Here is an 11,726-nt window from a genome sequence, read left to right on the forward strand (position 1 = left end):
AGTAGCTGTGTATGGAAGTTTCTGCAAGTTTACTGCAAGGCAAGAGTAATCGTCATGGCTCCTATCTCCACTTGTAGGGTCACTTTCTGAGGACTCAGACCTTCCCGGTGCTGAAAACCCTAAAGAAAATGGCATGATCACTGTGTTGCTGACCGCTGCATCCCAGGTGGGTTTAGTTTTCTTTTTTTTCTTTTGTTCTCAGAACAGGAATACAGTTTCTGCCATTGTTATGGAATCGCTCAGCCCTGTTTCCTAGACCACTGGGTTCATCCTGATAAAATGATGAGTGACGAGCCTGACAGTAAATGCTCCTTACTTGTGCAGAACTTTCCTTTCAGCATTACTTCTTGATCCACTTAGTACTTGATTCACTCTTACTAAGCTCTTCAGTACTGTCATTGGCCTCGTGGTCAGATGCAAAGTGATAAAAGCCAGTTTCCCTGCCTCATGAAATTTACTGAGGAAATAAGATAGAAATTAAAAAAAAAAAAAAAAAAAGATAGCTAATCAGCAAAAATGAAAGTCATTTCATACAGAAATGACTGGTACAGACAAGTCCTAAAAGGCCTTGGAAGAGGTTTTCCTCCCCCCCCCCCACCCCCCATCCTCTAGAGAACTTGGGATAAAAAATACCGGTATAAAAACTGCACTTTGGAAAATATGAGAGTAGGTAATTAGAAAATAGAATACAGAATTATTCTGTATTGCTTTGGCTTTGGCCAAAAGTCTATAAGTGAGTTGGAGGTCTTCAAAGGCTATGTGTGTCACTGTAGAGTGACCTGAAGTGTGGTAAGGGAAGCTTAGGTCCATAGCCAGACTGCAAGAAAACCTACACTGGGTCTCATTCCAAAAGTAAATAAAGCCCCACGAAAGTTTGTAGAGGCCCGGCAAGATGAAACACGCCTCCCTCGGATTGAAGGGAAGTTAGTCAAGATGCTTCTGCTGGATCTGGCCTCGGATGATGAGACAATGGCAGACTCTGGGAAAGGCACTGGGACTGTTTGACAACTTCAGACCTGCCTTACAGCACACTGTGAAACACTGGGAGCTCTGATCTGAATTTGTAGATCTCGTTCAGAAAACAGGGGAGAGAAAGTAGCATCTGCTGGACAGTTTCCGGTTGATCTTCCTGTGTCTTCCAACTCCAGCACATGCACACAGGGCAGCAACTCCATAAACGAGTTTGACTGCTGTGATTCTCTCAGGGAACTAAAGTCTAAAAGGAATGCCAGTTAGTCTGTTACTGTTAGCATTGTTTGTAAAGAGAGAAGACCATAAAAATTGTATTGCTGTGTGATCACTCCCGAGGCATATGGTCTTAAGGGACCAGAAACGTAAATAGAGGCAACTGGGTGGCTCAGTCTGTGAAGCCTCAGACTTTAGCTCAGATCATGAAATGTGGGAAATAAAGAGTTAAGTTATTTCGAGCAGGGGATTTTCCAAGTAGGTAGTTCTTTTAACTTTATTTTATTATGCGAATTATTTTACCAGTTGTTTTAGAGGGCTGTGTCATAAACGTTAGAATGCTGACTACAAGCAAAATCACCCAGTATATTCATTTATGCGCTCAGGGAGCTATGGCAAAAGTGGTGGTTCAAAGCAAGACAAGACTGTTTCATTTGCTAGCATCCCAGAGACTGGTCTGTTTTAATGTATCACAGTTAAAGTTGTACAGAAAGTTTTTTTCGTGTAGAATTAGAAAAATTATTAGACATCTGTCTTATCAGGAAATCGATTCAGCTATAGATTCAGAGGACCATTACCCACTCTGTTCCCTTTCCCTACACTTTAGTAGACAGTCTGAACTGTGTGCCTGCCATCTAGATTAAGGTTAGGCTTGCCCTCCTGCAGTGTTTTCAATGTATGATATGTTCTGTTCCCCTCTCCACCTCTCTTCCCACGCATATTGTTTTTTTGAGCGAGAGTGAGTGGGGGAGGGGCAGAGAGAGAGAGGGAGACAGAGAATCCCAAGCAGGCTCCACACTATCAGCACAGAGCCTGATGTGGGGCTTAAACTCATGAACTGTGAGATCATGACCTGAGTTGAAATCAAGAGTCAGATGCTTAACCAAGCCACCCAGGCGCCCCTCCCATGCACACTTTTATAGAACATCCCGTGCAAACTTCCTGTGTTCCTTCCTTCATTCAGCTGTTTGACACATACTTAGTGTTCCTGCGCTGTGCCAGATAACTAGGGTTGCTTCAGTGAGCAAAATTGGACCCGGTTAGCCTCTGTTCTCATGGAGCTCACTGTCTAATGAGAGAGACAGACATTAATCACAAACTCCCCTCAGTGTGTGCAAAACCCAAGAGAAGTGAACTTGGTGCTACAACCGTACAAGCCCAGGGAAGGCTTCTCTGAGGAGGTAACACCTGAGCTGAGATCTGAAGTGTGAGTAGGATTAAAATAGCTGAAAGGCCCCGCTGTGCTTACAGCTTGGAGCCTGGAGCCTGCTGGGGATTCTGTGTCTCCCTCTCTCTCTGTGTACCTCCCCTGCTCGCGCTCTGTCTCTCTCTCTCTCTCTCTCTCTCAAAAATAAATAAGCATTAAAAAAAAAATTTTTTTTTTTTTTAAATAGCTGAAAGGATCAGATGGGGGAGAACATTCAAGAACAGGAAGCAGCATGTAGAAAGGAGTAAAAGGGAGTGTGGCACACATTTCAAGCAGCTGAAAGGCAGCCACCAACTGGAACCCAGGGAACATGGGGGGAGTCGTGTAAGATAGGTTAGAAAGTAGATGGAGCAAAGGACGGGGGCTATCAGATTGATCAGGGCCACTATGAGAAATGGTGAGAACACGTTAGGAACTTTCATACTTTGGGCTTGAGACACTGTTTTACAAATAAATATATATTCTGTGACGTGTAGCAAACATCTTAATTTTTAATACGTATTGGACTGATTGTGTTCTCAAAGGAGAATTAGAGAAAAACTGTTTCCTATTTCTTGAACCCCTTATATTTTAAAACCATATCACGGGGCGCCTGGGTGGCGCAGTCGGTTAAGCGTCCGACTTCAGCCAGGTCACGATCTCGCGGTCCGTGAGTTCGAGCCCCGCGTCAGGCTCTGGGCTGATGGCTCGGAGCCTGGAGCCTGTTTCCGATTCTGTGTCTCCCTCTCTCTCTGCCCCTCCCCTGTTCATGCTCTGTCTCTCTCTGTCCCAAAAAATAAATAAATGTTGAAAAAAAAAATTTTTAAAACCATATCACAAAGAACATAGTTAACTCATAATTATATTTTCTCCACTTTCCCATGTCTAAATGGTAACGATGTCTGTAGTTCTATAATTTAATTTACCAATGCATAAACTAATGACTTGGTGCCTTCAGATTTTACAACGAAGGTTCCTTGCTTCTTTCCGGTTACATGCAATTCTGATACATTGAGGCAAGGAGTGAGTCTGTGGATACAGATACACCAGATAATCTTACTGTTGGAAGGGATGTTACACGTCATTTTGTCTAACCCTCGTGTCCATCCTCTCTTTCTGCTCTGAGTGCTTCTCAGAGGCTTCTGGAAGATCCCTTGGTGAGCACTGGTGTGTTTGCTTTTTCAGGAGTCATTGGTAATCAGGGATATGGCCGAGGCTCTCACCCAGTGGAAGCAGCTGAACCCTCCTCAGGGAGATGTGCCTGAGAAGCACAGGAATCTGGTCTTGCTGGGTAAGGACAGCTCCCTCCTCCACTTTGAACTTACCCAGTGTGGTTTCTTTGCTTCCTTAGTTCCTAGGAGTTCTGAGGTTCTTAGATTCAAGGATTCTTCATCGTCGTGTAAGTCCTGAGACAGGCAATGTCTACTTTTGTTTCTGGATACACGTTTAACCCTCCCACAGTTAGAGATGGACACCTTTTGATTATATTTGCCTAGGTGGTAGCATCCTTCTTCTCTACTCCATGACCAAGGATGTTGAGATGAAATTCTAGTGAAGATACCTCTTAAGAAATGGATGCTTATTCTTTTAATAGAGACTCAGTTGTTCTGCTCAGATAGACCCCATATCCTCTTCCTCCCTTCTTTTAAGCACCATTGAGGGAGAAATCCAAAACCAGCCTCTCTCTTTCTTTCTCTTATGCTGTCTCTCCTAACAACCAAGGAAATCATACCGAACTCTTGACCAAACTAATTTTTCTTTTCCCATGAGCAGGGCTTCCAATTTCCAAGCCTGATGCGATCTCTCCGTTGGAGTGCGGAAAGGAGCTGGAGAGAGAAGTCTCAAAAGCAGCTCTTTCAGGTGAGTGATGACATAAAACCCAGGTGGTCATTGGGATCAAATGGACCAAAGCATCTTCAAAGTGCTTGTGGAGGAGCCTTTCCAGATTTCGTTAGACCCGTGAAAAAGTTGAAGTGAAGTCCCTTTCTCCCATGCCACATTCCAGCTCTGTGGATGGTCATCTATTAAAATTCATAATTAAAAAAAAAAATTTTTTTTTAGAAAGTAATACTTTCCACCCTTTCAAACCAATTCTTTTCCCCAGATAAGGTACAATGAAATCAACATATTTTTTTTTTTTTGATGAGTCACCATTTAAACCATATTTATTTCCTACCTGGGGATAATTGTATCCTGAAAATTCACTAAGCATGATTGTTTTTTTTTTTTTTTTTTTTTTTTTTTAGGTCTTTTATTTTTATTTTATTTTTTAAATTTACATCCAAATTAGTTAGCATATAGTGCAACAGTGATTTCAGGAGTAGATTCCTTAGTGCCCCTTACCCATTTAGCACATCCCCCCTCCCACACCCCCTCCAGTAACCCTCTGTTTGTTCTCCATATTTATGAGTCTCTTCTGTTTTGTCCCCCTCCCTGTTTTTATATTATTTTTGCTTCCCTTCCCTTATGTTCATCTGTTTTGTCTCTTAAAGTCCTCATAGGAGGGGCGCCTGGGTGGCGCAGTCGGTTGAGCGTCCGACTTCAGCCAGGTCACGATCTCGCGGTCCGTGAGTTCGAGCCCCGCGTCGGGCTCTGGGCTGATGGCTCAGAGCCTGGAGCCTGTTTCCGATTCTGTGTCTCCCTCTCTCTCTGCCCCTCCCCCGTTCATGCTCTGTCTCTCTCTGTCCCAAAAATAAATAAACGTTAAAAAAAAAAAAAATTAAAGTCCTCATAGGAGTGAAGTCATATGATATTTGTCTTTCTCTGACTAATTTTACTTAGCATAATACCCTCCAGTTCCATCCACGTAGTTGCAAATGGCAAGATTTCATTCTTTTTGGTTGTCGAGTAATACTCCATTGTGTGTGTGTGTGTATATATATATATATATATATATATATATATATATACACACACATCTTCTTTATTCATCCATCGATGGACATTTGGGCTCTTTCCATACTTTGGCTATTGTTGATAGTGCTGCTATAAACATGGGGGTGCATGTGTCCCTTCGAAACAGCACACCTGTATCCCTTGGATAAATACCTAGTAGTGCAATTGCTGGGTCATAGCGTAGTTCTATTTTTAGTTTTTTGAGGAACCTTCACACTGTTTTTCAGAGTGGCTGCACCAGCTTGCATTCCCATGAAATCAACGTTTTAATATTTGTTAATTATATGTTTGGGTGTTAGGTTCTAAACTAGGCTTTTTCATATATTTTTTATCTCTGCAGGATAAGGTGACTTTTTGTCTCAGACCAGATTGTCACAGATTGACTAAAAATCAATCTCTGAGTTTCCCCTTGCCTTTCTCTCTATGTAAGTGGACACAGCATAGTATAGTGGTTGAGTGCAGATTTTGAAACCACTTTGTTCAAAGCCGGTCTCAACTACTTACTAGCCCTGTGACCTTTGACAAGTGAATTATCCTCTCTGTGACTCAAATTCCCCAGCTATAAAATGGGGATAATGGGGGCGCCTGGGTGGCGCAGTCAGTTAAGCGTCCGACTTCAGCCAGGTCACGATCTCGCAGTCTGTGAGTTCGAGCCCCGCGTCAGGCTCTGGACTGATGGCTCAGAGCCTAGAGCCTGTTTCTGATTCTGTGTCTCCCTCTCTCTGCCCCTCCCCCATTCATGCTCTGTCTTTCTCTGTCCCAAAAAATAAAATAAAACGTTGAAAAAAAATAAATAAAAAATAAAATAAAATGGGGATAATGATTGCACTTAACTCCTAGATTTGCTGTGAGGATCAAATCAAGTAATCCAAGAGAAATGCTTAAATGCTTTGACTAGTACCTAGCTAAATGCTAAGTAAATGATAACTATTAAGTCCTGGTAACTTTTTTGTGATAGATACCATGAATTTGACCTGATCATTTCTATCCAACTAGATACTGCAATAGACTGCCAGCTAGTTTTACTTCCTTTGGTCTTACCCTTATCTAACTGACGCAGCATATCTCTACTAGATTCCCCACTCTGCCAGTTCTGTATTATTCTACCTGCTTCTAAAGCTTTTGTTACTACCTGCCTAACCGTTTTATCTTCTGTATTCTCCAACTCGAACCCTTAACACCAGACAAGCAGTCTCTTATTTTCTTCCGCCAACTGTGTGTTCTCCAAATATTTGGGATTTAATTCCTCCACTCCCCTTAGCTGAAAGTCCATTTGCCTTTAACTTATTTCTGTCTATTTGCTTTTTAAAATCCCAGGCACTTCCCTGATTATGATGTGTAGCTCACAACATTGTATTATATTGATTTACTTTATTTATTTATTTTTTTAGTTATTTTATTTTTATTTTTTTAATGTTTATTATTTTTTTTAATCTTTTTTTTAAATTTTTTTAACTTTTTTTTTTTAATTTATTTTTCAGACAGAGAGAGACAGAGCATGAATGGGGGAGGGTCAGAGAGAGAGGGAGACACAGAATCCAAAACAGGCTCCAGGCTCTGAGCTGTCAGCACAGAGCCCGACGCGGGGCTCGAACTCACGGACCGTGAGATCATGACCTGAGCCGAAGTCAGACGCTTAACTGACTGAGCCACCCAGGCGCCCCAATGTTTATTTATTTTTGAGACAGAGAGAGAGAGAGCATGAACGGGGGAGGGTCAGAGAGAGAGGGAGACACAGAATCTGAAGCAGGCTCCAGGCTCCAAGCTGTCAGCACAGAGCCCGACGCGGGACTTGAATTCACAGACCGTGAGATCATGACCTGAGCCTAAGTCAGAAGCTCAACTGACTGAGCCACCCAGGCACCCCTTTAATAAAATTTTTTTTAACAGTTATTTATTTTTGAGAGTGAGAGAGACAGAGCATAAGCGGGGGAGGGGCAGAGAGAGAGAGGGAGACACAGAATCCGAAGCAGGTTCCAGGCTCCAAGCTGTCAGCACAGGGCCGACGCGGGGCTAGAACTCCCAGACTGCGAGATCATGACCTGAGCTGAAGTCAGACGCCCAACCGACTGAGCCACTCAGGTGCCCCTATATTGATTTATTTTATGTAGAGTCATGGTTGGAATAGAAATTAAAGACCGTTTAAGCCTGAAAATAAACATTTTTAGCATTTTTAACTTTAATCCCAAAATTCTTACTCAGAAGCCTAGGATTTGGAGCGGGTATCCTGACAAGTTGGGACCAATCTGAGCATGTAGAGATTTGGCCTTCTCCTCCCTACATGCTGCTCATTTTTTTAAACGTATATATTTTTAAGTTTATTTGTTTATTTTGAGAGAGAGAGAGAAAAAGAGAGAGAGCAAGAGCATGTGATCAGGGGAGGGTTGGACAGAGAGGGAGAGAGAATCCCAAGCAGCCTCTGCACTGTCAGTGCAGAGCCCGACGTGGGGCTGGAACTTACAAACCACGAGATCATGACCTAAGCTGAAATCAAAAGTTGGACGCTTAACTGACTGAGCCACCCAGGCGCCCCTCATTTTTTTTTTTTAAACTTCATTCCATTTAATTGTTTATAGTTTGTTGTTATTGGGCAATCAAAGGTGATCAGTTACTTCTTTTTTTTTTAATCTTTATTTCTGAGAAAGAGAGAGAGAGAGAGAGTGTGTAAGCGGGGGAGGAACAGAGAGGAGACACAGAATCCCAAGCAGGCTCCAGGCTCTGAGCTGTCAGCACAGAGCCCGACGCAGGGCTCGAACCCACAGACTGTGAGATCATGACCTGAGCTGAAGTCAGACGCTTAACTGACTGAGCCACCCAGGCACCCCAATCAGTTACTTCTTAATCACCAAGCTTTGTGATGGTGTAAATTTGTCGATCTGGACCACTTTGAATGCTAGCTTAGAGAATCTGTGTCTCCTCTTGAGGCAACAGAACCACCAGAGATTTTTGTTTAACAGTGACAGTTTTGAAGGTTAGTCTGTTAGCAGTGATTGGGAAATACTAGGATGGGGAAGGATTGGTGGCAAGGAGATCAGCTACTGATGGCTATTCTCAAAGCACGAAGCACAGAAACTCCAGTGAGGGGGTAATAGGGGGCAATCCCTGAAAGACTGTCTTCTCTGTCTCTGCCACACCCGGTTTCTAAAATCTTATCTGCCATTTCCCCACATCACCTCTGTTTAGTCTTCTTCTCTGTTATTCTTTCTCATCTCCTACCCTACTAGGTAGAGGAATTTTGAGTACCTGCTCACTGTCTCCCTTTTGTGCAGCTGAACTTCTTTGCCCCCCCCATCTTTGTTTTCTCATGTTCTCTCAAGATTGCAAAGCTATTTTTGAGAGCTTTCGAGTTCCTGTGTTCCCTGTAAGCATTTTTTCACTGCTTTGTTTTTCATTATTTTCCTACCACATCAAATATTTTTCTTTCCTGTGTAGGAAATGGTACATGTGTATTTTTGTTTCTTTCAGACTGGGAGACAAGACCAGAGAGTAAGGACCTAACTCCAGAGCAGGATATTTCTGAAGCAGAATCAGCCCCTGGGGTGTTAATAGCAAGATTTCCAAAGGAAAGTTCCAGTGAATACGAGGATTCTTCAGAGAGTCAGCAGGAAAACCATGAGAAACATTTAATACAGGAGGTTGTCGCTCAGAAGAAATCTTCTGGGGAGAGAAGTTACCAGTGTCACGAATTTGGGAGAAGTTTTAGTCGAAGGTCATTACTTGTTCAACAGCAAGGAGAGAGACTACATAACTGTGATTCATTTAAAAAGAACTTAAAACAAAATTCAGATCTAATGAGGCACGAGAAAGTTTGTGCAGAAAAGAAACCTTGGCAGTGTAATGAGTGTGAGAAAGCCTTTAGTTACTACTCAGCTTTTGTCTTGCATCAGAGAATTCACACAGGAGAAAAACCCTACGAATGTAATGAATGTGGTAAAGCTTTTAGCCAGAGTATACATCTTACTCTACACCAGAGAATTCATACTGGAGAGAAACCCTACGAGTGTCATGAATGTGGGAAAGCCTTCAGTCACCGCTCTGCCCTTATTCGGCATCATATAATTCATACTGGAGAGAAACCCTATGAATGCAATGAATGTGGGAAGGCCTTTAATCAGAGCTCATACCTCACTCAACATCAGCGAATCCATACTGGAGAGAAACCTTATGAGTGTAATGAATGTGGGAAGGCCTTTAGCCAAAGCACATTCCTTACCCAGCATCAGGTCATTCACACTGGAGAGAAACCCTATAAGTGTAATGAATGTGGGAAAGCCTTTAGCGATCGATCAGGCCTTATTCAGCACCAGAGAACTCATACTGGGGAGAGGCCTTATGAGTGTAATGAGTGTGGGAAAGCCTTTGGCTACTGTTCAGCCCTGACTCAACACCAGAGAACTCACACTGGGGAGAAACCCTATAAATGCAATGATTGTGCCAAAGCCTTCAGTGACCGCTCAGCCCTCATTCGTCATCAGAGAACACACACTGGAGAGAAACCTTACAAGTGTAAGGACTGTGGAAAAGCTTTCAGCCAGAGCTCATCTCTTACAAAGCATCAGAAAACTCACACTGGAGAAAAACCCTATAAGTGTAAGGAATGTGGAAAAGCTTTCAGCCAGAGTTCATCCCTTTCTCAACATCAGAAAACTCATGCTGGAGGGAAAACCAAAGAATACGGAAAAGCCTTTAGTGAGCATTCAGCCTTTGGCCAGCAAAAGAGAATTCATACTGGATAAAGACTATGTAAATGTGGTACATTTGGAAGATTTTTATTGAACATTTACTAAACGTGGTGTGAGCGCTACAAAGGAGTTTAAGAATGTGTTACAAACAAGATATTAATGGAGAAGTCATTGTTGACGTGGGACATAGCTTACTTAGAATGTGAAGGAGGAGTTTTACATTTTTTTTCAGTGCAACAGAGGACTTTGAATTTCCCTGGGGAAAGAGGAAGATTATTTCCAGCACCCTAATGTGTATGTAAGCTTCCAAATCCTTGAGAGAGAAACAGGGTGTGTGATGATGGAAAGAAGACATCTTGTCTGGGCTGGGTCGTCTCTTAATGCTAAGGAGATGGAGTTTTAAAGAGATGAGTGGTTCTTTAGGGAAGTTGCAGAGGCAGAAATAAGAGATTGAGAATTCACAATGAGTTTGTCCAGGGTTGAGAGTGGAGGTGAAAGGGAAGTTGGCCTTAGGCTCAAGTACAAGGGCACTTAGGAGGTAGATGGGAAGGAGAGAGAAAGAGAACCAGGGGAATGAACTCAAGAAATGTTGATTGAGATAACTGCTCAAACGAGTGCTCCCAACTGGGGAAATATTCATCAGTTGGTCAGTTGCAGTTTCTACCCTGAAGCCAAGGAACACTGGCCTGGCAGTCTGCTTCTGCACTTTCTGTCTTTGAGATCTTGCTTGTTGATTTGCTGCCTGCTAAGAATCGCGTTAACTCCAAGGGTCAAGACTGACAGCCTAGAAAGTACAGCAGGGACCTTTGATGTTTTCAGTCTATTTTAAGCTACCAATTTTAAGCTAAGTTCCCTGAGAATGTGCTTATTTATAAAGATGTTACCTCAATTGTCTGTAGTTAGTACTTTAAGCTTATTCATACCATAGTAAAATTTAGTTGTAGACCTGAACTGACACTGCGTATTGGATTGTGAAAGACTTGAAAAGACTCCAAAATACTTACCTTTCACCATTTTACTCTTGCGTAGAAGCAGACGATGTCTTTGTATATATATTTTTTTCATTGAAACTTCAAAGGTTGTCATTGCACACGTTTTGAGTACTGTGTTTTTAGTTTTCACAAGTTTGTGTGTCTTGATGTGGATTTCTTTGAGTTTATCCTGTTTTATGAACTTCAATCTGTAGGTTTATGTCTTTTGCCATATTTGGGGAACATTTAGCCCTCATTTATTTGAATACATTTTTCGGCCCTCACTCCTTCTCTCCTTCCAGGACCCTGATGACATGAATGTTAGATCTTTGATTGTAGTTCCGAAGGTTCCTGAGGCTCTGTTTTTCTTCCTTTTTCCCCCCAGTATGTTTTGTCTCCCTCTTCTCAGGCTACCATAACAAAACACCATAGACTGGGTGGCTCAAACAACAGAATTTCTCAGTTTTGGAGGCTGGGAAGTCCAAGATCAAGGTGTCAGCTTTGGCCTCTGGTGAGGGCTCTCTTCCTGGATTGCAGAAGGCCATGTTCTTGCTGTGTCCAGCCTTTTTTTCCCCTTTTTCTTTTTTCTCTTTCTTTCCTTCTTTCTTTCTTTCTTTCTTTCTTTCTTTCTTTCTTTCTTTCTTTCTTTCTTTCTTCCTCTTCTGTTTGTTTTGTGCTTACAGGTGCGAGAAAGCTTTCTCTTTCTCTTTCTGTAAAGGTTTAAGTCCTATCTGGTTAGGACCCCAGCCTTATGACCTCATTTAACCTTAATTACCTCTGAAAAGCTCTGTGTCCAAATACAGTCAC

At 42.3% G+C, this 11,726-nt stretch overlaps 1 protein-coding gene across 1 annotated transcript; it reads left to right on the plus strand.

Annotated features, from left to right (window-relative positions):
- LOC115510875 (zinc finger protein 501-like) lies at positions 1-11,327 on the plus strand. The gene is made up of 4 exons (XM_032592691.1): positions 1-166; positions 3,557-3,662; positions 4,145-4,231; positions 8,732-11,327. Exons 1-4 carry the CDS (start codon positions 134-136, stop codon positions 10,000-10,002), a joined length of 1,497 nt encoding a protein of 498 aa, XP_032448582.1. The 5' UTR covers positions 1-133; the 3' UTR covers positions 10,003-11,327.
- The last annotated feature ends 399 nt before the right edge of the window (positions 11,328-11,726 follow it).

Source organism: Lynx canadensis, chromosome A3 (genome assembly GCF_007474595.2).
Source record: "Lynx canadensis isolate LIC74 chromosome A3, mLynCan4.pri.v2, whole genome shotgun sequence".
In the NCBI taxonomy this organism is placed as follows: domain Eukaryota; kingdom Metazoa; phylum Chordata; class Mammalia; order Carnivora; family Felidae; genus Lynx; species Lynx canadensis.